General features: G+C 46.8%; 1 protein-coding gene across 1 annotated transcript in view; it reads left to right on the top strand.

Moving 5' to 3' along the window:
* Window positions 1–216: 216 nt before the first annotated feature.
* LOC115126434 (proteasome adapter and scaffold protein ECM29-like) overlaps window positions 217–25,028 on the top strand; it is a 55,764-nt gene continuing 30,952 nt past the window's right edge. The window contains 26 exon segments of the mRNA XM_065015252.1: window positions 217–320; window positions 2,288–2,418; window positions 3,048–3,164; window positions 4,144–4,262; window positions 4,581–4,739; window positions 8,497–8,665; window positions 10,225–10,364; window positions 10,644–10,722; window positions 10,938–11,057; window positions 11,370–11,455; window positions 12,816–12,891; window positions 13,036–13,085; window positions 14,003–14,069; window positions 14,230–14,352; window positions 16,344–16,447; window positions 18,503–18,626; window positions 18,756–18,836; window positions 19,565–19,793; window positions 20,345–20,436; window positions 20,778–20,912; window positions 21,462–21,633; window positions 22,045–22,217; window positions 22,619–22,720; window positions 23,096–23,219; window positions 23,791–23,938; window positions 24,461–24,516. Of these exon segments, the coding sequence (XP_064871324.1) occupies window positions 293–320; window positions 2,288–2,418; window positions 3,048–3,164; window positions 4,144–4,262; window positions 4,581–4,739; window positions 8,497–8,665; window positions 10,225–10,364; window positions 10,644–10,722; window positions 10,938–11,057; window positions 11,370–11,455; window positions 12,816–12,891; window positions 13,036–13,085; window positions 14,003–14,069; window positions 14,230–14,352; window positions 16,344–16,447; window positions 18,503–18,626; window positions 18,756–18,836; window positions 19,565–19,793; window positions 20,345–20,436; window positions 20,778–20,912; window positions 21,462–21,633; window positions 22,045–22,217; window positions 22,619–22,720; window positions 23,096–23,219; window positions 23,791–23,938; window positions 24,461–24,516 (3,004 nt within the window). The 5' untranslated portion in view covers window positions 217–292.

Consider the following 25,028-nt stretch of genomic DNA (forward strand, 5'->3'; position numbering starts at 1 on the left):
TGTGCAATATGAATGTCGCTATATATGTCTGTTATCGTTGCTATGTGTGAAGCAGGTGTTAAAACGAATTACAGTTAGCACGACAGACTAGGAGATAGTGAAAGAGGAGTGGCATCTATCACCGTTCACTAGGAACCAAACGGACACGAACGGTCCAAAAAGGGGGCGGAACCTACCTGAATTCGTCCAATAAGAAGCTATAATATTCGTTGCAAAATGTTTACCGTTAAAACGTTTTGCAACGACATTGATTAATGAATACACCCCAGGGTGACAACGCCGATGACTTTCTATGAACATGGCCGCTCAAGATGAACTCAGTAAGTTTCTAACTGCTTTTTGCAGTGATTAAATGCATCGTAAGACACTTCATGTATCGGTAACATGTATTATTGCATTTAGTACACAGTCATAACTTTGTTCTATCGAGCGAAAAACGCCTGTGATATGAACTATTAACACGTTGATTTGAGGTAGCTGGCTAACGCTAGTTAGAAGGCCGTCTGCACAGTCATGGTCCAAATGAAATAGTTGTATTAAAATCAACGTGATTTGATGGCGACTGGAATGGTTGTATTTTTTTTTAAACATTGGATCAGTCATTTCATTCCCTATTTGTAACGATGTCATGTTAGATCTGTAACTACGATTAAACTAAACGATGATATTTTGGCGTAACCAAGTGGCTAGCTTGCTGGTTAGCAGTGCAGCCAGGCGTCCGGGACAATATGAATTGTCTTGAAGATTAACATTTTTGTGTGTGTGTGTGAAGTTATCTAATTAGCTCTAGTAGCTAGCTAATTCATTGCAAGCCAGCTAGTTAGGTATCTCGATGGTAACAGGTTGCATACATGGAATGAAAGATGACACATTTAATTTTGAATGCAGTGAGTGTGTTGGCAAACACACACACCTCTCACAATGTAACGTTAGCTAACCATTTTGAGATGATTTAGCTAACTGACTGACTAACTAACCAGCCAAATCACCAGCTAGTTAGCTAGCCACTAATTTATGTCATTAATTCCTTGCCAACTAGTTGCCAGTCCGATGCAAGTAGAAAGCATATACGCCCTCCTGTCTGACATAACTAATGGCTATGTCATGCAGGCTTTGTGATCTAGCTCAGAACAGCATGTAACAGCCTATCCTCCCCAGTTATAACGCATATAACACAATACAAGGTGCATTAGCTATTATAACAGTCCCTTGTTTATACTTTAGGTCTGAATGTTGTAGCTACATTTGAAATGTTTACAGTTGAGTCATTTAGCAGACTCAGTCTTATTCAGAGTAAACTGAGCCACTCGGGACCAGCTAAATGGACATCCACACTGTACCTTTCTGTACCTTAATTAGACAGGTGTGTTTTCTGTACCTTAATTAGACAGGTGTGTTTTCTGTACCTTAATTAGACAGGTGTGTTTTCTGTACCTTAATTGGACAGGTGTGTTTTCTGTACCTTAATTGGACAGGTGTGTTTTCTGTACCTTGTTTGGACAGGTGTGTTTTCTGTACCTTGTTTGGACAGGTGTGTTTTCTGTACCTTGTTTGGACAGGTGTGTTTTCTGTACCTTGTTTGGACAGGTGTGTTTTCTGTACCTTAATTGGACAGGTGTGTTTTCTGTACCTTAATTGGACAGGTGAGTACAGAGGTAGAAGACGTAGTTTGAAATGTGGACACAGGGAGTGAACCCCGGTCTCCGTCAGGGAGCATTATATGTGCATAGAGACCTGGGACCGGCTCCACTAGACGAGAGGCTACATGTTCAACATTTAGTTGGCCGAATCTCCCAACCAAACCAGTTATCTAAGGCTGTCACGAGAGTTAGGGGATGCCTAATGTGATGATATCACAGTAAGGACTGGTTTCCTGGACACAGATCAAGCCCAGTCCTGATTTAAAGCCTAGTCCTGGACTTTAAGCATGTGTCACTAGTGGGATTTGAACCCTGGCATCCCAAATGGCACCCTACTCCCTATACAGTGCACTACTCTTGACCGGAACCCTATTGAACCTGGTGAAAAGTATATAGTGAACTACTTTTGATGAGAGTCCTATGGGCCCTGGTCAAAAGTAGTGCACTATAAAGGGAATAGGGGGCCATTTGGGACGGCTAGTCTCATCATTTCTAATTTTCAAATCCTCCCTTTCTTCTCCTTCTCTCCTCCTCACTTCTAATTTCTTCTCCTTCTCTCCTCCTCACTTCTAATTTCTCCTCCTCTCTCCTCCTCACTTCTAATTTCTCCTCTTTCCTAATTTCTTCTCCTTCGTTCAATTCTCCAGATCAACTGGAGCGAGTTTTCTTGCGTTTGGGCCATGCAGAGACTGATGACCAACTCCAGGACATTATATCCAAGTTCCTGCCTCCGGTCCTCCTCAAACTGTCCAGCGTGCAGGAGGGAGTCAGGAAGAAGGTAAGGACACGTCTGTTTCTTCTGTCCAGCAGTACCAGTAGCCTGCACATAGCTGCAGTACCAGTAGCCTGCACATAGCTGCTACCGGTACCCCCTGTATATAGCCTCCACATTGACTCTGTACCGGTACCCCCTGTATATAGCCTCCACATTGACTCTGTACCGGTACCCCCTGTATATAGCCTCCACATTGACTCTGTACCGGTACCCCCTGTATATAGTCTCCACATTGACTCTGTACCGGTACCCCCTGTATATAGCCTCCACATTGACTCTGTACCGGTACCCCCTGTATATAGCCTCCACATTGACTCTGTACCGGTACCCCTGCATATAGCCTCCACATTGACTCTGTACCGGTACCCCCTGTATATAACCTCCACATTGACTGTACCGGTACCCCCTGTATATAGCCTCCACATTGACTCTGTACCGGTACCCCCTGTATATAGCCTCCACATTGACTCTGTACCGGTACCCCCTGTATATAGCCTCCACATTGACTCTCTAACCTCTTGTTCTCTCTACCAGGTGATGGAGCTCCTGGTAACTAATCATAACCTCTTGTTCTCTCTACCAGGTGATGGAGCTACTGGTAACTAATCATAACCTCTTGTTCTCTCTACCAGGTGATGGAGCTCCTGGTCCACCTGAACAAGAGGATTAAGAGCAGACCGTTGATCCAGCTACCAGTAGAGACCCTCCTGGTTCAGTACCAGGACCCCGCCGCAGCGTCCTTTGTTACGGTAATGCTCTACATTCTACCTGTTGTGGAGAGTTCAGATGGAAATATATGATGTAGAACAAACATGCCTCTCTCTCTGACGTGTAGAATAAGGAGTCACGACGGGCTCTATTCGTTATATTTCTATACCTGCTGAAAGTGGCCTTGGTCTACTTAGACAGACTGGTTCAACTAGATGGTAATAAACCAATCCCCCCCCCCCAGGGTCTGGTTTGGTGTAGGGTAATGTTTTCCCTACACACTGATCCTGAGTCAGTTTAGTGTTTTCTCTACTAATGGTTAAGGTTGGGATTAGGGGAGGAGAAGCTGATCCTAGATCTGTACCTTGGGGAGACTTCACTCCGGAGATGTGCAGCCTTCTGTTCTTGCTACTGCAGAGGGCTATTTGGGATACTTCCTGCTATTATCTATATAGGGAATAGAGAGAGGGCTGTTTGGGATACTTCCTGTTATTATCTATATAGGGAATAGAGAGAGGGCTGTTTGGGATACTTCCTGTTATTATCTATGTAGGGAATAGAGAGAGGGCTGTTTGGGATACTTCCTGTTATTATCTATGTAGGGAATAGAGAGAGGGCTGTTTGGGATACTTCCTGTTATTATCTATGTAGGGAATAGAGAGAGGGCTGTTTGGGGTATTCATCCTGTGATTATCGTGTCAATATAGCTTCTCTCAAACTGAGTAGGCCTGTGTTAAAACTCTCTGTATATAATCTATGTCTCTGTTTACCGTGTTCTTTACTCCCCCTGACATTGTGAGATTTTTAATCCAGAACAGTAGATTCTCTCTCTGTATATATATATAATCTATGTCTCTGTTTACCGTGTTCTTTACTCCCCCTGACATTGTGAGATTTTTAATCCAGAACAGTAGATTCTCTCTCTGTATATATATATAATCTATGCCTCTGTTTACCATGTTCTTTACTCCCCCTGACATTGTGAGATTTTTAATCCAGAACGGTGGATTCTCTCTGCAGAATTTCACCATCATTTACATCAAGATGGGTTACCCTCGACTGGAGGTGGAGAAACGGTGTGAGCTGGCACCTACTCTGCTGACTGCTATGGAGGGCAAGCCTGAGCCCCAACAGGATAGGTAAGGAGGGAGATGAGCACACACACACACACACACCTGATAACTGCTATGGAGGGCAAGCCTGAGCCCCAACAGGATAGGTAAGGAGGGAGATGAGCACACACACACACACACACCACCTGATAACTGCTATGGAGGGCAAGCCTGAGCCCCAACAGGATAGGTAAGGAGACACACACACACACACACACCTGATAACTGCTATGGAGGGCAAGCCTGAGCCCCAACAGGATGGGTAAGGAGAGAGAGACACACACATAAACACACACACTGTACATACACACACACACACTGACTTCCTGTCCCCTCTCCCTCCAGCTTGATGCATCTCCTGATCCCGTCCTTGTATCACATGAAGTACCCAAAGGACTCTTCCAACACTTCCAAGATGGCCTCTCCCTTCATCCTGATGGAGAAACCCAAGACGGTTCTGTTACTGCTGGAGTTCATGTTGGACGTACTGCTGATGCCCTACGGGTCAGTGGGGAGATTACGCTGCCTCTCCAAGGGCCCTGGGCACTAGTAGTTCACTATACAGGGCCCTGGTCACTAGTAGTTCACTATACAGGGCCCTGGTCACTAGTAGTTCACTATGTAGGGCCCTGGGCACTAGTAGTTCACTATGTAGGGCCCTGGTCACTAGTAGTTCACTATACAGGGCCCTGGTCACTAGTAGTTCACTATGTAGGGCCCTGGTCACTAGTAGTTCACTATGTAGGGCCCTGGGCACTAGTAGTTCACTATGTAGGGCCCTGGTCACTAGTAGTTCACTATACAGGGCCCTGGTCACTAGTAGTTCACTATACAGGGCCCTGGTCACTAGTAGTTCACTATGTAGGGCCCTGGGCACTAGTAGTTCACTATGTAGGGCCCTGGGCACTAGTAGTTCACTATGTAGGGCCCTGGGCACTAGTAGTTCACTATGTAGGGCCCTGGGCACTAGTAGTTCACTATGTAGGGCCCTGGGCACTAGTAGTTCACTATGTAGGGCCCTGGGCACTAGTAGTTCACTATATAGGGCACTAGTAGTTACTACATAGGGCTCTGGTCACTAGTAGTTCACTATGTAGGGCCCTGGGCACTAGTAGTTCATTATATAGGGCACTAGTAGTTCACTATGTAGGGCCCTGGTCACTAGTAGTTCACTATACAGGGCCCTGGTCACTAGTATTTCACTATGTAGGGCCCTGGTCACTAGTATTTCACTATGTAGGGCCCTGGTCACTAGTAGTTCACTATACAGGGCCCTGGTCACTAGTAGTTCACTATATAGGGCACTAGTAGTTCACTATGTAGGGCCCTGGTCACTAGTAGTTCACTATACAGGGCCCTGGTCACTAGTAGTTCACTATATAGGGCACTAGTAGTTACTACATAGGGCTCTGGTCACTAGTAGTTCACTACATAGGGCTCTGGTCACTAGTAGTTCACTACATAGGGCTCTGGTCACTAGTAGTTCACTACATAGGGCTCTGGTCACTAGTAGTTCACTACATAGGGCTCTGGGCACTAGTAGTTCACTACGTAGGGCTCTGGGCACTAGTAGTTCACTATGTAGGGCCCTGGGCACTAGTAGTTCACTATATAGGGCTCTGGGCACTAGTAGTTCACTATATAGGGCCCTGGTCACTAGTAGTTCACTATGTAGGGCTCTGGGCACTAGTAGTTCACTATGTAGGGCTCCGGTCACTAGTAGTTCACTATGTAGGGCTCTGGTCACTAATAGTTCACTATATAGGGCCCTGGGCACTAGTAGTTCACTATGTAGGGCTCTGGCCACTAGTAGTTCACTATGTAGGGCCCTGGTCACTAGTAGTTCACTATGTAGGGCCCTGGTCACTAGTAGTTCACTATGTAGGGCCCTGGTCACTAGTAGTTCACTATGTAGGGCCCTGGGCACTAGTAGTTCACTACGTAGGGCCCTGGGCACTAGTAGTTCACTACGTAGGGCCCTGGGCACTAGTAGTTCACTATGTAGGGCCCTGGGCACTAGTAGTTCACTATGTAGGGCCCTGGGCACTAGTAGTTCACTATGTAGGGCCCTGGGCACTAGTAGTTCACTATGTAGGGCACTAGTAGTTCACTATGTAGGGTAGTGTTCACTATGTAGGGCCCTGGGCACCATAGTTCACTATGTAGGGTTGGGCACCAGTAGTTCAGGGCCCGTATAGTATTAGGGCCTGGGCACTAGTAGTTCACTATGTAGGGCCCTGGGCACTAGTAGTTCACTATGTAGGGCCCTGGGCACTAGTAGTTCACTATGTAGGGCTCTGGGCACTAGTAGTTCACTGGGCACTAGTAGTAGGGCCCTGGGCACTAGTAGTTCACTAGGGCCCTGGGCACTAGTAGGCTCTGGGCACTAGTAGTTCACTATGTAGGGCCCTGGGCACTAGTAGTTCACTATGTAGGGCCCTGGGTCACTAGTAGTTCACTACGTAGGGCTCTGGTCACTAGTAGTTCACTACGTAGGGCTCTGGTCACTAGTAGTTCACTACGTAGGGCCCTGGGCACTAGTAGTTCACTATGTAGGGCCCTGGTAGTTCACTATGTAGTTGGCCATGTAGGGCCCTGGGCACCATGCAGTTGGCCAGTAGTTCACCGTATAGGGATTAGGGCTCTGGGCACTAGTAGTTCACTATGTAGGGCTCTGGGCACTAGTAGTTCACTATGTAGGGCTCTGGGCACTAGTAGTTCACTATACGTAGGGCTCTGGGCACTAGTAGTTCACTATGTAGGGCTCTGGTCACTAGTAGTTCACTATGTAGGGCCCTGGTCACTAGTAGTTCACTATGTAGGGCCCTGGGCACTAGTAGTTCACTACGTAGGGCTCTGGGCACTAGTAGTTCACTACGTAGGGCCCTGGGCAGTAGTTCACTATGTAGGGCCCTGGCACCATGCAGTTGGCCAGTAGTTCACTAGTAGGGTTCACTAGTAGTATGTAGGGCCCTGGGCACTAGTAGTTCACTATGTAGGGCTCTGGGCACTAGTAGTTCACTACGTAGGGCTCTGGGCACTAGTAGTTCACTACGTAGGGCTCTGGGCACTAGTAGTTCACTACGTAGGGCTCTGGGCACTAGTAGTTCACTACGTAGGGCTCTGGGCACTAGTAGTTGGGCACTAGTAGTTCTCTAGGGCACTAGTAGTTCACTACGTAGGGCTCTGGGCACTAGTAGTTCACTACGTAGGGCTCTGGGCACTAGTAGTTCACTACGTAGGGCTCTGGGCACTAGTAGTTCACTACGTAGGGCTCTGGGCACTAGTAGTTCACTACGTAGGGCCCTGGGCACTAGTAGTTCACTATGTAGTTGGCCATGTAGGGCCCTGGGCACCATGCAGTTGGCCAGTAGTTCACCGTATAGGGATTAGGGCTCTGGTCACTAGTAGTTCACTATGTAGGGCTCTGGGCACTAGTAGTTCACTATGTAGGGCTCTGGGCACTAGTAGTTCACTGTATAGGGCCTTGGTCACTAGTAGTTCACCGTATAGGGATTAGGGCTCTGGTCACTAGTAGTTCACCATATAGGGCCTTGGTCACTAGTAGTTCACTGTATAGGGCTCTGGTCACTAGTAGTTCACCATATAGGGCCTTGGTCACTAGTAGTTCACTGTATAGGGATTAGGGCTCTGGTCACTAGTAGTTCACCATATAGGGCCTTGGGCACTAGTAGTTCACTGTATAGGGCTCTGGTCACTAGTAGTTCACCATATAGGGCCTTGGTCACTAGTAGTTCACTGTATAGGGCCCTGGTCACTAGTAGTTCACCATATAGGGCCTTGGTCACTAGTAGTTCACTGTATAGGGCTCTGGTCACTAGTAGTTCACCATATAGAGCCTTGGTCACTAGTAGTTCACCATATAGGGCCTTGGTCACTAGTAGTTCACCGTATAGGGATTAGGGCTCTGGTCACTAGTAGTTCACCGTATAGGGCCTTGGTCACTAGTAGTTCACTGTATAGGGAATAGGGTGCCATTTGGGACGTAGCCTATGGGACTGACCATTTTAAGTGTTTAGGTATGCTAGTATGTTATCGGGTATTGTTAAAACGGTCTAACATACTATAAAACTTGCAAACAACATGCTCACTTGAATTAATTATTACAGTCCCTAAACAATGTACCTTGTAGTTGACCTCCCTCTCTCCTCTCTCTACCCTCCCTCCCTCTCTCTCTCTCTCGCTCTACCTTCCCTCCCTCTCTCTCTCTCCCCCTCCCTCTCTCTCCTCTGGCCTCCAGGTTTGTCCTGAACGAGCCTCCCACTCGCCCAGCTCCCTCGTCCCCTCAGGGTAGCTCTGGGGCAGCGGCGGCCGTACCGGGCCTCCCCCAGCCGCCTCCAGGGATGAGCGTCTACGCTGCCAAGAGGGTCATCGGAGAGGCCCAGTGGAGCCCAGAGCAGCTGGAACAGGTACTGACCTTTGAACCTTTGACCTTAGAGGAAGGTGTATCACACCTTCCTTGGGGCGGCAGGGTGGCCTAGTGGTTAGAGTGTAGAGGCGGCAGGGTGGCCTAGTGGTTAGAGCGTTGGACTAGTAACCGGAAGGTTGCTTGATCAAATCCCAGAGCTGACAAGGTACAAATCTGTCGTTCTGCCCCTGAACAAGGCAGTTAACCCACTGTTCCTAGTCCGTCATTGTAAATAAAAATTTGTTGTTAACTGACTTGCCTGGTTAAATAAAAAAAACTAGTAATGCTTTTCAAAGATGATGATGTCTCCTGTTTTTATCACAATCACTACACTGATGTTGACTGCTAACTACTGTATTATTAGCTATTCAGACTAACGTTAATGCCTTTACTATGAAAATATTGCCTTGCCTGGTTAAATAATAAAATAAAAAGGTGATTGTGATTGTTGTACTGTGGTTGTTGTACTGTGGTTGTTGTACTGTGGTTGTTGTACTGTGGTTGTTGTACTGTGGTTGTTGTACTGTGGTTGCTGTACTGTGGTTGCTGTACTGTGGTTGCTGTACTGTGGTTGCTGTACTGTGGTTGCTGTACTGTGGTTGCTGTACTGTGGTTGCTGTACTGTGGTTGCTGTACTGTGGTTGCTGTACTGTGGTTGTTGTACTGTGGTTGTTGTACAGTGGTTGTTGTACTGTGGTTGTTGTACTGTGGTTGTTGTACTGTGGTTGTTGTACTGTGGTTGTTGTACTGTGGTTGTTGTACTGTGGTTGCTGTACTGTGGTTGCTGTACTGTGGTTGTTGTACTGTGGTTGCTGTACTGTGGTTGCTGTACTGTGGTTGCTGTACTGTGGTTGCTGTACTGTGGTTGTTGTACTGTGGTTGTTGTACTGTGGTTGTTGTACTGTGGTTGTTGTACTGTGGTTGTTGTACTGTGGTTGTTGTACTGTGGTTGTTGTACTGTGGTTGTGGTTGTTGTACTGTGGTTGCTGTACTGTGGTTGTTGTACTGTGGTTGTGTGGTTGTTGTACTGTGGTTGTTGTACTGTGGTTGTTGTACTGTGGTTGTTGTACTGTGGTTGTGAAGTTGTTGTACTGTGGTTGTTGTTGTGTGGTTGTTGTACTGTGGTTGTGTGGTTGTTGTACTGTGGTTGTGTGGTTGTTGTACTGTGGTTGTGTGGTTGTTGTACTGTGGTTGTGTGGTTGTTGTACTGTGGTTGCTGTACTGTGGTTGCTGGGACGTGTGGTTGTTGTACTGTGGTTGTGTGGTTGTTGTACTGTGGTTGCTGTACTGGTTGCTGGGACGTGTGGTTGTTGTACTGTGGTTGTTGTACTGTGGTTGTTGTACTGTGGTTGTTGTACTGTGGTTGTTGTACTGTGGTTGTGTGGTTGTTGTACTGTGGTTGTTGGGTTGTTGTACTGTGGTTGTTGTACTGTGGTTGTGAGGTTGTTGTACTGTGGTTGTTGTACTGTGGTTGTGAGGTTGTTGTACTGTGGTTGTTGTACTGTGGTTGTGTGGTTGTTGTACTGTGGTTGTGAGGTAATGATTACGTGTCTCTCCCAGTGTAAACTCGGCATAGTGAAGTTCATCGAGGCAGAACAGGTACCGGAGGTGGAGACTGTCATACACCTGGTGGTTGCCTCTAGCGACACAAGACACGGCGTTGCCACGGCCGCGGACCTGGAGCTCAAGAGCAAGCAGAGGTGGGTATCTATGGGACTATTCTACTATTATGGGATGGTGAGATAGGGGCGCAACTCATTAGTCTATTTACAACATTCTACAGGATTTGGTTCTGGGTTCCCCCGGGGAGTTCGTTCTGGGGTTCCCCGGGGATTTCGTTCTGGGGTTCCCCGGGGATTTCGTTCTGGGGTTCCCCGGGGAGTTCGTTCTGGGGTTCCCCGGGGAGTTCGTTCTGGGGTTCCCCGGGGAGTTCGTTGATTTGTGATATGATGTCATGTGTTGTTGGGTTTGTTTTGCAGTATTATCGACTGGAACAACCCCCTGATCGTCAACAGGATGTACAAGGTCTACCTGGGAGACATCCCCCTCAAAACTAAGGTGTGGAAAGATTCACCTCCAACCTTCTGAACTCATTCGAACTTGGTCTTGAATTGGAACCACTTCCTGACAGGAAGTGGCATTGATGAGCCGGAGGCCGAGATCTATCCGGCACGGTCGCCACATCATCTTGATTGGTTGTATGTGTGAACAGTATCACACTGTGTCAAACTGTTGGTCCAACTCATGTCCTGTTATGTGACGTTATGTCACAGGGGGCCAGTCTGAAGAGGGAGCTGAAACATGAGCCGGTCAGCACCAGAGTCAAGATGAAGATCCTACCACATCTCTTACGCTCACGCCTCGCCGCTGAGTGCTTCCCTGCTAACATACAGGTACAGCTGTAGTGTGTGTGTGTGTGTGCTCTCTAATAAATCAACAGTTAACGTCCTGGAAATGTGTGTGTGTGTGTGTTCAAATCTTTTGAATGTCCTTCTGCTGTCTTTCTCTCAAGGAAACCTTCATCACCTGTGTATTTCCTGTTTCTCTCCTCTTCTCTTTCTCCTCTTCTCCTCTCCTCTCTCTCCCCTCTCTCCTTCCTCCTCCTCTCCTCTCCTTCCTCTTCTTCTTCTCTCTCCCTCTCCTCCTCTTCTCCTCTTCTCCTCTCCCCTCTCCTCCTCCTCTTCTCTCTCCCCTCCTCTCCCCAGGTGGTGTACGACGGTCTGTTTGGAGCCAACACCAACAACAAGCTGCTCTCTCTTACGCTTCAGTTTGTTCACCACATCTGTCAGGTGTAAGTACTGGTCCCAAGTCAGTTTCATCCAACCCTTCCTTATAGAGACGGTTACTGGTCCCAAGTCAGTTTCATCCAACCCTTCCTTATAGAGACGGTTACTGGTCCCAAGTCAGTTTCATCCAACCCTTCCTTATAGAGACGGTTACTGGTCCCAAGTCAGTTTCATCCAACCCTTCCTTATAGAGACTGTTACTGGTCCCAAGTCAGTTTCATCCAACCCTTCCTTATAGAGACGGTTACTGGTCCCAAGTCAGTTTCATCCAACCCTTCCTTATAGAGACGGTTACTGGTCCCAAGTCAGTTTCATCCAACCCTTCCTTACAGAGACGGTTACTGGTCCCAAGTCAGTTTCATCCAACCCTTCCTTACAGAGACGGTTACTGGTCCCAAGTCAGTTTCATCCAACCCTTCCTTACAGAGACGGTTACTGGTCCCAAGTCAGTTTCATCCAACCCTTCCTTACAGAGACGGTTACTGGTCCCAAGTCAGTTTCATCCAACCCTTCCTTACAGAGACGGTTACTGGTCCCAAGTCAGTTTCATCCAACCCTTCCTTACAGAGACGGTTACTGGTCCCAAGTCAGTTTCATCCAACCCTTCCTTATAGAGACGGTTACTGGTCCCAAGTCAGTTTCATCCAACCCTTCCTTATAGAGACGGTTACTGGTCCCAAGTCAGTTTCATCCAACCCTTCCTTATAGAGACGGTTACTGGTCCCAAGTCAGTTTCATCCAACCCTTCCTTATAGAGACGGTTACTGGTCCCAAGTCAGTTTCATCCAACCCTTCCTTATAGAGACGGTTACTGGTCCCAAGTCAGTTTCATCCAACCCTTCCTTATAGAGACGGTTACTGGTCCCAAGTCAGTTTCATCCAACCCTTCCTTATAGAGACGGTTACTGGTCCCAAGTCAGTTTCATCCAACCCTTCCTTATAGAGACGGTTACTGTACTAAGGCTTTGTTTACACAGGCAGCCCAATTCTGATCTTTTGCCCAATCATTGAAAAATATCATTTATTGGGCTGCCTGTGTAAACGCAGTCTAAGAGCTGGCCCTAGATCAGTTTGTCTTCTCGGTTCACCGTTACACAGACAGAGATGGCCATTAAGAGCTGGCCCTAGATGCCTTGGCGATCGACTAGAAATGCCTCGGCGAGCGACTAGAAATGTCTCGGCGATCGACCGGTTGGTGACCACTAAGTTAGAAGTAAATGCTTCAAAAACAAAAACAAACTACAAAAATTAATTGAAGCGGTCATCAAAGGAGTGTGTGTGTGTGTGTGCAGGCTTTTTGTTCCAGCCCAACACCAACCCACACTAAAGCCTCTCCTAACACGTTGTGTCTCTCCTCTCTGACAGATGTCCTGACACCAACAAACCACTGGGTCTGATGCTGCTGAATGGCCTCACCAAGCTCATCAACGAGTACAAGGAGGTAAAGCCATCAATCAATGTGTTTTTTTTTATCTTGTTTCATCAACTACACATCGTAGCTATTCTCCTTTTCAATGGTTGATGCTTTGCGTGCTCCTGGTATAGAGCATGATGGGATATGTTGTTGTCTGGTTTGATTTGGCAGGATCCTAAGTTGCTGTGTATGGCCTACTCTGCTGTGGGGAAACTGTCCAGGTATTTACAGTAAAAATCTGTCTATTTTTAAAATGCGTTATGCTGAAATCGCTCCTCCGTTTCCTGTTTGCTAAAATTCTAATGGTTTGCCTCATCTCGGTTCCTGTGACAAAACAAACCAAGTGTAGTGTAGAGAATCTAGAGTGTTGTAGTGTAGAGAATCTAGAGTGTTGTAGTGTAGAGAATCTAGAGTGTTGTAGTGTAGAGAATCTAGAGTGTTGTAGTGTAGAGAATCTAGAGTGTTGTGGTGTAGAGAATCTAGAGTGTTGTGGTGTAGAGAATCTAGAGTGTTGTGGTGTAGAGAATCTAGAGCGTTGTGGTGTAGAGAATCTAGAGCGTTGTGGTGTAGAGAATCTAGAGCGTTGTGGTGTAGAGAATCTAGAGCGTTGTGGTGTAGAGAATCTAGAGCGTTGTGGTGTAGAGAATCTAGAGCGTTGTGGTGTAGAGAATCTAGAGCGTTGTGGTGTAGAGAATCTAGAGCGGTGTGGTGTAGAGAATCTAGGGCGTTGTGGTGTAGAGAATCTAGAGCGGTGTGGTGTAGAGAATCTAGAGCGGTGTGGTGTAGAGAATCGTTGTACCATCTAAAACGCTGTGAAATATCTTCTCAATAACCCCCCAAAAATATTGTATTTTCAGCTGTTTTGAAGCTGGTGTACAAAACCTGAAGCAAAAAAAACCTTAAGAACGAGAAGCATAGAAATAGTGCACATAGAATAGATCTACCGCTTGTTCTCATGGCTTTCAATGAGAAAAACATTATCTGTAACACACGTTTCTATGTGAATTTGGTCAGATTACCCCCCCAAAAAAAGCTACACATTGGAGCTTTAACAACCAATAGGCTGTGTCTTGATTATGATGATGATGATGATGATGAGCTGATGTGATTAGTGAGTGGATGTTTCCTCTCTTCTCAGCCGGATGCCCCAACTCTTCACCAAAGATATCGCTCTGGTCCAGCAGTTCTTTGAGGCCATGTGCAAGGTAGGTGTTCCTGCATCAAGACAATGCTATTTGAATACACTGTTTGCCTACATTATATATTAGACAAGACACAAAGGCCTCCAAAACATAATTCAAGGTTTATGGCAGCGACCTTGTCATATATTCTAACCGTCCTCCTGCCCCGTGTGTGTGTGTACAGGAGGAGCCTGATGTCCGTCTAGCCATCCAGGAGGCTCTGTCTATGATGGTGGGAGCCTACGCTAACCTACAGGGGGCGCTACTGAACCTGATGGAAGCCCTGGTGGCAGCTTACATGGGCAAGGTAACAGTAGATAGGAGAAATCATATGACACGTTAACCTACAGGAAGCAGTACTCAACCGGAAGGAAGCTCTGGTTTCTCCTCTGACACGTTAACCTACAGGAAGCAGTTACTCAACCAGATGGAAGCTCTGGTTTCTCCTCTGACACGTTAACCTACAGGAAGCAGTACTCAACCAGATGGAAGCTCTGGTTTCTCCTCTGACACGTTAACCTACAGGAAGCAGTACTCAACCGGATGGAAGCTCTGGTTTCTCCTCTGACACGTTGACCTACAGGAAGCTGTACTCAACCAGATGGAAGCTCTGGTTTCTCCTCTGACACGTTAACCTACAGGAAGCTCTGGTTTCTCCTCTGACACGTTAACCTACAGGAAGCCTTAGTCAACCGGATGGAAGCTCTGGTTTCTCCTCTGACACGTTAACCTACAGGAAGCCTTAGTCAACCAGATGGAAGCTCTGGTTTCTCCTCTGACACGTTAACCTACAGGAAGCTCTGCTTTCTCCTCTGACACGTTAACCTACAGGAAGCCTTAGTCAACCGGATGGAAGCTCTGGTTTCTCCTCTGACACGTTAACCTACAGGAAGCTCTGCTTTCTCCTCTGACACGTTAACCTACAGGAAGCAGTACTCAACCGGATGGAAGCTCTGGTTTCTCCTCTGACACGTTAACCTACAGGAAGCAGTACTCAACCGGATGGAAGCTCTGGTTTCTCCTCTGACACGTTAACCTACAGGAAGCCTTAGTCAACCAGATGGAAGCTCTGGTTTCTCCTCTGACACGTTAACCTACAGGAAGCAGTACTCAACCGGATGGAAGCTCTGGTTTCTCCTCTGACACGTTAACCTACAGGAAGCCTTAGTCAACCGGATGGAAGCTCTGGTTTCTCCTCTGACACGTTGACCTACAGGAAGCAGTACTCAACCAGATGGAAGCTCTGGTTTCTCCTCTGACACGTTAACCTACAGGAAGGTCAACCAGATGGGCTCTGGTTTCTCCTACGTTGACGGGGTAGGCTCTGGTTTCTCCTCTGACACGTTGGGGGATGGAAGCTCTGGTTTCTCCTATGACGGGGGTAGGCTCTGGTTTCTCCTATGACGGGGGTAGGCAACTAGATTCAGCCGCGAGACGATTCTTATCAGAGAGGATGATCAGGGGGCCGGAACCTAATTGCAGTAATTTGTAAAAGGTAAAATTGAACACAACTAAGACTTAATTTGAAAATAACAATAATTTCATACCTTGATTACATTGAGACACCATATCTCTTTTTTTTCTTTATAGATGGGAACTTGAACATATTTCCTAAACTAAACCCTGCTGCCGATTCTTCATGTCTTGTTTTGCCCTGGTACTTGTTCCTTTGGGGGGCTCCAACATAAACCACCACGGTCCACCTGTTTCTGACCCCTGTCCTATGATTTGTATATGAAATATTACTAGTTCTACTAGCTAGGATGTAGAAGAAACATGTGATTTAATTTACCAGGAATATATGGCGCGTCTTTTATATTGTGTCGTCATTGTAGGGAATACTGTTGTCAGAATGTCACTGTTGTCCAAGTGTTCCAGAATGTCACTGTTGTCCAAGTGTTCCAGAATGTCACTGTTGTCCAAGTGTTCCAGAATGTCACTGTTGTCCAAGTGTTCCAGAATGTCACTGTTGTCCAAGTGTTCCAGAATGTCACTGTTGTCCAAGTGTTCCAGAATGTCACTGTTGTCCAAGTGTTCCAGAATGTCACTGTTGTCCAAGTGTTCCAGAATGTCACTGTTGTCCAAGTGTTCCAGAATGTCACTGTTGTCCAAGTGTTCCAGAATGTCACTGTTGTCCAAGTGTCCCAGAATGTCACTGTTGTCCAAGTGTCCCAGAATGTCACTGTGTCTGAAATATAGTGTTGCTGAAGAAAATAGATGATTTAAGTTGGAGTATTGCTTTCTGATTGGTCAGTCAAAGTTCTGAATATTATGTTCTTCTGTGTTGTGATTGGTCAGCCTGAGGTGCAGGTGCGTCAGGTGGCAATGAAGTACGCCAGCACGGTATTTGCTCCTGATCACGTGCCCTCCAGATACTTGCTCCTATTGGCTGCCGGGGACCCGTAAGTCTCAACACTAGACACGCGCACACACTGACATAACACACTGCGAAAAAACATATAGGAAGTCTGTTATTATAGGAGAGAGGCCCAGAGTGTCCTGACCTCAGTGTCTCTATGGTGTGTTTATTATAGGAGAGAGGCCCAGTGTCCTGACCTCAGTGTCTCTATGGTGTGTTTATTATAGGAGAGAGGCCCAGTGTCTCTGGTGTGTTTATTATAGGAGAGAGGCCCAGTGTCTCTATGGTGTGTTTATTATAGGAGAGAGGCCCAGTGTCTCTGGTGTGTTTATTATAGGAGAGAGGCCCAGTGTCTCTATGGTGTGTTTATTATAGGAGAGAGGCCCAGAGTCCTGACCTCAGTGTCTCTATGGTGTGTTTATTATAGGAGACAGGCCCAGTGTCCTGACCTCAGTGTCTCTATGGTGTGTTATTATAGGAGAGAGGCCCAGTGTCTCTATGGTGTGTTATTATAGGAGAGAGGCCCAGTGTCCTGACCTCAGTGTCTCTATGGTGTGTTTATTATAGGAGAGAGGCCCAGTGTCTCTGGTGTGTTTATTATAGGAGAGAGGCCCAGTGTCTCTATGGTGTGTTTATTATAGGAGAGAGGCCCAGAGTCCTGACCTCAGTGTCTCTATGGTGTGTTTATTATAGGAGAGAGGCCCAGTGTCTCTGGTGTGTTTATTATAGGAGAGAGGCCCAGTGTCTCTGGTGTGTTTATTATAGGAGAGAGGCCCAGTGTCTCTATGGTGTGTTTATTATAGGAGAGAGGCCCAGTGTCTCTATGGTGTGTTTATTATAGGAGAGAGGCCCAGAGTCCTGACCTCAGTGTCTATGGTGTGTTTATTATAGGAGAGAGGCCCAGTGTCTCTATGGTGTGTTTATTATAGGAGAGAGGCCCAGTGTCCTGACCTCAGTGTCTCTATGGTGTGTTTATTATAGGAGAGAGGCCCAGTGTCTCTATGGTGTGTTTATTATAGGAGAGAGGCCCAGTGTCTCTATGGTGTGTTTATTATAGGAGAGAGGCCCAGAGTCCTGACCTCAGTGTCTCTATGGTGTGTTTATTATAGGAGAGAGGCCCAGTGTCTCTGGTGTGTTTATTATAGGAGAGAGGCCCAGTGTCTCTATGGTGTGTTTATTATAGGAGAGAGGCCCAGAGTCCTGACCTCAGTGTCTATGGTGTGTTTATTATAGGAGAGAGGCCCAGTGTCTCTATGGTGTGTTTATTATAGGAGAGAGGCCCAGTGTCCTGACCTCAGTGTCTCTATGGTGTGTTTATTATAGGAGAGAGGCCCAGTGTCTCTATGGTGTGTTTATTATAGGAGAGAGGCCCAGTGTCTCTGGTGTGTTTATTATAGGAGAGAGGCCCAGAGTCTCTATGGTGTGTTTATTATAGGAGAGAGGCCCAGAGTCCTGACCTCAGTGTCTCTATGGTGTGTTTATTATAGGAGAGAGGCCCAGTGTATCTATGGTGTGTTTATTATAGGAGAGAGGCCCAGTGTCCTGACCTCAGTGTCTCTATGGTGTGTTTATTATAGGAGAGAGGCCCAGTGTCCTGACCTCAGTGTCTCTATGGTGTGTTTATTATAGGAGAGAGGCCCAGTGTCTCTATGGTGTGTTTATTATAGGAGAGAGGCCCAGTGTCTCTGGTGTGTTTATTATAGGAGAGAGGCCCAGTGTCTCTATGGTGTGTTTATTATAGGAGAGAGGCCCAGAGTCCTGACCTCAGTGTCTATGGTGTGTTTATTATAGGAGAGAGGCCCAGTGTCTCTATGGTGTGTTTATTATAGGAGAGAGGCCCAGTGTCTCTGGTGTGTTTATTATAGGAGAGAGGCCCAGTGTCTCTATGGTGTGTTTATTATAGGAGAGAGGCCCAGTGTCTCTATGGTGTGTTATTATAGGAGAGGCGCCCAGAATGTCCTGACCTCAGTGTCTCTATGGTGTGTTTATTATAGGAGAGAGGCCCAGTGTCCTGACCTCAGTGTCTCTATGGTGTGTTTATTATAGGAGAGAGGCCCAGTGTCCTGACCTCAGTGTCTCTATGGTGTGTTTATTATAGGAGAGAAGAGGTATGCAGCGAGGCCCAGCGTGTCCTGAGGGCTCTGCCTGCTAAGAACTCGGAGAAAGAGGGCCGTAAACCCATGCCCTCATTCCCTGACATGGTGGCCTACATCCAGGAGAAGGTGAGAGCGTAACCCCTCCCTTGTCCCAGATCGAGCCCCTGTCATTACATTTACTCTCTAGGTAATGTAGGGGTACAGGTGTGTCAGCATTAGGTCTTCACAGCCCTGTTGATCTGGTCTGCTCTTTAGGCTGCTCAGAGGATGAAGACGCCGGCTAAGTACACCGTGGGGACGTACACGCTCCCCTTCAACCCTTCTGCGTTTGGAGAGGTAAGACAAACCAATTCAACTACCTGACCCTAACCCTGACCCTAACCCTAACCCTGACCCTTTGCGAGGTAAGACAAACCAATTCAACTACATAGTTGTATGAAAGTCCAAATCAAATGTATTTATAAAGCCCTTCGTACATCAGCTGATGCTGTACAGAAAGAAGAGTCATTTAGTGAGTCATTTAGCAGACTCTCTTATCAAATCAAATGTATTTATAAAGCCCTTCGTACATCAGCTGATGCTGTACAGAAAGAGTCATTTAGTGAGTCATTTAGCAGACTCTCTTATCAAATCAAATGTATTTATAAAGCCCTTCGTACATCAGCTGATGCTGTGCAGAATGAATCATTTAGTGAGTCATTTAGCAGACTCTCTTATCAAATCAAATGTATTTATATAGCCCTTCGTACATCAGCTGATATCTCAAAGTGCTGTACAGAAACCCAGCCTAAAACCCCAAACAGCAAGCAATGCAGGTGTAGAAGCACGGTGGCTAGGAAAAACTCCCTAGAAAGGCCAAAACCTAGGAAGAAACCTAGAGAGGAACCAGGCTGTGTGTCCATGCTGTTTATGACAAAACCACAAAACAATTGAAGAGGGAAGTTTTAAAGAATAAAACGAAACACGGGGGAGAAAAACGATGGGGGCTACAGACATTTACCTTTCTGCACTTCCTGTTAATAGACACGACTTCCTTTTCTAACCCCCCGGGTTCCTGTCTCCAGATCGTGCTGTACCTGCGGATGTGTCTGGCCCACAGTGCCGGGGCCACGCCCGTCTCTAAGAGCCTGGCGGACATGCAGGACGACGCGCCTGCCATCGGACGCTACACGCTCGCCCTGCTCTCCAATGAACCCCTGACCTCCCCGTCCTCCACTGGAACCAAGGGGGCAGAGGTCAACCCTGTGCAGGTCTACATGGAGCTACTGCAGCAGCTGCTGTCTGCTGTAGGAGGCGAGTGATGTGATGCCTGCCTTTTTTTTCTTCTTTGTTTCCTTATCTCGTCTCCTCGTCTCCAAATACTCGCGTGTTTACAGGCCTGGGATCCAAAATGGTATGCTCCGTTTCACCGTTGTTGATATTGGATTCCAGGCTAGTAAATGCATTATTCATACCTGTGAAAGATACCATGGTATGCTAATTGACGCTACCTACGGAACATATTCATTGGAATGCTAATGCTACGCTAATTGACGCTATGTACTATATACTACTCCAGATATAGTACCTTGATATGCTACATGCTAGGCCAATGCTAAGAAATGCTAATCGACGCTAACGCTAGTCAATGCTACTACTGTAAAATATACGTCGGTATGCCGCGTGCTATGCTAATACTCACGTGTTTACAGGCCTGGGATCCAAAATGGTATGCTCCGTTTCACCGTTGTTGATATTGTGAAGTGAGCATATCTGTTTTGGATTACAGGCTAGTAAATGCATCAAAATGTATAGCTACATTGTATGTTTTTACATTTTTTTTATTCTTGATTTTATTTTGATAGGAGTCCCTGTGATGTACTGTCTTCTGGAGGTGGTGTCTGTCTGTCCTGACAACCTGGCCCCCATGTTTATCCACAAGATCGACTGGATCAAGGTAAAAATCATGCTGCGTGCTTTGCTAATTGATGCTACTACTGTAAATGATACCATGGTATGCTAATTGACGCTACTTATGTAACATATTAATTGGAAAGCTAATGCTACGCTAATTTGCGCTATGTACTATACTACTCCGATATAGTACCTTGATATGCTACATGCTAGGCCAATGCTAAGAAATGCTAGTCGATGCTAACGCTAGTCAATGCTACTACTGTAAATTATATGTTGGTATGCTGCATGCTACGCTAACGCTAGTCGATGCTACATCTGTAAAATATACGTTGGTATGCTTCATGCTACGCTAACGCTAATACTACATTTCCCCTTCCGCAGAGTCTAATGAACACCAACAAGGAGGACCTAAGGGAGCTAGCAGCTCAGCTCTACGCTGTGGTGGTGTCCACCATGTCAGGAAACGAGCTGAAGACTGCCGTTCAGACGCTCATCAAGATCACTAAAGATACACACGTATGTAGCCCCTCCTTCTCCTGTAGATACACACGTATGTAGCCCCTCCCTCCTGTAGATCAAATCAAATGTATTTGTCACATACACATGGTTAGCAGATGTTAATGCGAGTGTTGCGAAATGCTTGTGCTTCTAGTTCCGACAATGCAGTAATAACCAACAAGTAATCTAACTAACAATTCCAAAACTACTGTCATACACACGTATGTAGCCCCTCCCCCCTCCCTCCTGTAGATGCACACGTAGGTAGCCCCTAGGTAGCCTGTCATACACACGTAGGTAGCCCCTCCCCCTCCTGTAGATACACACGTAGGTAGCCCCCCTCCCTCCTGTAGGTAGCCCCCCCCCTCCTGTAGATGCACACGTAGGTAGGCCAAGGAGTGAAATGTTTATTTTCACATATATTTGCTGTACATAATAGGACCCAGTTTTTCCTGGTCTCAAAATGTGTTTTTATACGGTAATTTTGAATATCATGTACTGAAGCAAAAGTTGTCCCCGTTTCACTGAGCTGAAAGTAAAACCTGTATTCCCTGTTGGAAACTGCAGAGCCCCGAGACCCAGCACGGAGCCATCATGGCGCTGGGCTACATGGTGGCCAGGTACATGAGCAAGAGGAAGTCCTTCGCTAACGGAGACTCCGCCCTCAACCGGGAACAGAGGATGAACGACACGCCCAAGGAGGACGAGGAGCTGGTCGCTATAGCAACCAAAGCCATCGGTAGGTGACGGTCACCTTTTTTTTTTTTTTTTTTTTTTTTTCAGATAATATTTACTCTTTTAAAAAAAAAATGATTTATGCTAATTATTTTTGACCAGTTTTATGCTAATTCACATTGTTACAAGAAATGACTCATTATTTATCATTTTTAAATATATTTGTGGAAAGAACACAGTTTAAGGAAGAAAGGTGGAAGAAGAAAGGTGTAGTCGAGGCAGTAAAAGAGAACATTTCGAACCAATGTTTCCTTTTTATGTGTTATAGGAAATAATTAGTAATATTTATAATTTTTTTAATATATTTGTGGAAAGAACACAGTTTAAGGAAGAAAGATGTAGTCGAGGCAGTAAAAGAACCTTTAGATCCAATGTTGTGTTTCCGGGTTGGTTGTGTGTGTGTGTGTGTTCCTAGGCTCGTTCCTAGACAGTGGTTCCCCTCTGCTGGCTGTTGCTGCCTGTACGGCCCTCGGGGAGATCGGGAGGAACGGGCCTCTGCTCATCCCTTCAGAAGGAGAGGGATTCACCAAACTAGCCGTGGTGGAGAAGATGCTGGCTCGCATCCCCTCTGGGAAAGAGACCCTCAAGGTAACCATGGATACATGTGGTCTCTGTCTCTCCAGATGAAGGAGAGGAGCCATCCAGACTGTTAGGTAGACAGGTGTAGTTAATAGTTAGATGTGGTCTCTGTCTGTTCAGATGAAGGAGAGGAGCCATCCAGACTGTTAGGTAGACAGGTGTAGTTAATAGTTAGATGTGGTCTCTGTCTGTTCAGATGAAGGAGAGGAGCCATCCAGACTGTTAGGTAGACAGGTGTAGTTAGATGTGGTCTCTGTCTGTTCAGATGAAGGAGAGGAGCCATCCAGACTGTTAGGTAGACAGGTGTAGTTAGATGTGGTCTCTGTCTGTTCAGATGAAGGAGAGGAGCCATCCAGACTGTTAGGTAGACAGGTGTAGTTAATAGTTAGATGTGGTCTCTGTCTGTTCAGATGAAGGAGAGAGCCATCCAGACTCTGGGTTATCTACCAGTGGGAGATGGAGACTTTGCCCACCAGAAGAAGCTGCTGCAGGGGCTCATGGACTCTGTGGAGGTAAGCGGACTGGCTCTCATCTAATGGAGCTTTTTAAGACCTTCATGAAGCTTCATAGGACCTTTGAAGCTTCATAGGACCTTCATAAAGCTTCATAGGACCTTTGAAGCTTCATAAGACACTCGGAAAGCTTCATAATACCTAAATTAAGCTTCATAAGACATTCATAAAGCTTCATAGGACCTTCATAAAGCTTCATAGGACCTTGTTTATCATGCAGAAAGAACTGACATGATGAGAAGCAAGAATTGAACTCTTTCCACCGCGCTTTCTCTCTCCCTCTCTCTCTCTCTCGCCCTCTCTCCCTCTCGCCCCCTCTCTCTCCCTCTCTCTCTCTCGCCCCCTCTCTCTCTCCCCCCCCTCTCTGTCTCCCAGGCCAAACAGGTAGAACTACAGTTTACAGTAGGTGAGGCCATCACCAGTGCTGCTATAGGGACCAGTTCTGGAGCTGCCAGGGACCCCTGGACCTGTACTGAGGAACAATACAGTCCCCCAGACAGTAAGACTACACACAGTGGTTCAACCCTTCAATCCACAGTGGTTCAACCCTTCAATCCACAGTGGTTCAACCCTTCAATCCACAGTGGTTCAATCCACAGTGGTTCAACCCTTCAATCCACAGTTGTTCAATCCACAGTGGTTCAATCCACAGTGGTTCAATCCACAGTGGTTCAATCCACAGTGGTTCAATCCCAGTGGTTCAATCAATTCAATCCACAGTGGTTCAAATCCACAGTGGTTCAATCCCTCAATCCACAGTGGTTCAGTGGTTCAATCCACAGTGGTTCAATCCTTCAATCCACAGTGGTTCAATCCCTCAATCCACAGTGGTTCAATCCCTCAATCCACAGTGGTTTAATCCACAGCGGTTTAATCCACAGTGGTTTAATCCAGTGGTTCCCTTCAATCCACAGTGGTTCAATCCCTCAATCCACAGTGGTTCAACCCTTCAATCCACAGTGGTTTCAATGTCTTGAAACACATCTCTGACTGTTCAATCTTGTCTTTGGCGTTTTCACAGTGTTTTTTTTTACTGTGGTAACTGTCCAATCCTCTTGTCTCCCTGTCAGATGTGGAGAGTAACGATGTGGTTCCGTGGGTGCTGAACTCTATCCTGGCTAACCCTTCAATCCCAAGTCAAAACCCCCACGTCAGACAGGCTGCCTGTATATGGCTGCTCTCTCTGGTGAAGAAGCTGCACCAGCACAAAGAGATCAGTCCAACGGACACTAGGGGTCTGTCAGGGGTCAACACAGTGGCTGCCGTGGGCACAAAAGATTAGGGGCTACGGACACTGGGGTTCAGGTCAAAACCTGTTCCAGACAGGGGGTCAGTATGAGTCAGAAGCTGTTCCAACACAAAGAGATCAGGGTACACTATGACTGGCTGGGGGTTCTGGGGTTAGGGCTGGGGGGGTCAAGCTACACCAGGGTTACAGTTGACTGGCTGGGGGTCAGGGGTCAAGGACCTACACCAGCACAGAGATCAGGGTACAGTATGACTGGCTGGGGTCAGGGGTTGGGGGTCAAGAAGCTGCTCCAACACAAAGAGATCAGGGTACAGACACTGGGGGTTAGAGATCGGGGTTAGGGCTGGGGGGTCAAGGGCTCAGACTTGATTGAAAGGTCAAGAGTGGGGGGGTCAAATGTCAAGTCTGAGATCCAAGTTAACAGAGGAAAGTGATGGAGAACTAAATTCCTTGTGAGTTATTGACTCTCTTGACTTTTGTCTCATCTTCCAGTCTCACCTGAAGGAGATCCAGACGGCTTTCATCTCCATCCTGTCAGACCCTGATGGTGAGTCAACGACTCCATGATCACTCAGACCACAATAATAAGCTCAATGGGGGTAACAGTGGATCGTAGGACTGATGGGGGTAGAATGGGGGTAACACAGTGGATCATATGGGGGACTGATGGGGGTAACACAGTGGATCATAGGACTGATGGGGGTAGAATGGGGGTAACACAGTGGATCATAGGACTGATGGGGGTAACACAGTGCATCGTAGGACTGATGGGGGTAGAATGGGGGTAACACAGTGGATCGTAGGACTGATGGGGGTAACACAGTGGATCGTAGGACTGATGGATCAGAATGGGGGAGTGGATCGTAGGACTGATGGGGGAAGAATGGGGTAACACAGTGGATCATAGGACTGATGGGGAAGAATGGGGTAAACAGTGGATCATAGGACTGATGGGGGTAGAATGGGGTAACAGTGGATCATAGGACTGATGGGGGAAGAATGGGGGTAACACAGTGGATCATAGGACTGATGGGGGTAGAATGGGGTAACACAGTGGAT

This window comes from Oncorhynchus nerka, unplaced genomic scaffold (genome assembly GCF_034236695.1).
Source record: "Oncorhynchus nerka isolate Pitt River unplaced genomic scaffold, Oner_Uvic_2.0 unplaced_scaffold_1582, whole genome shotgun sequence".
In the NCBI taxonomy this organism is placed as follows: domain Eukaryota; kingdom Metazoa; phylum Chordata; class Actinopteri; order Salmoniformes; family Salmonidae; genus Oncorhynchus; species Oncorhynchus nerka.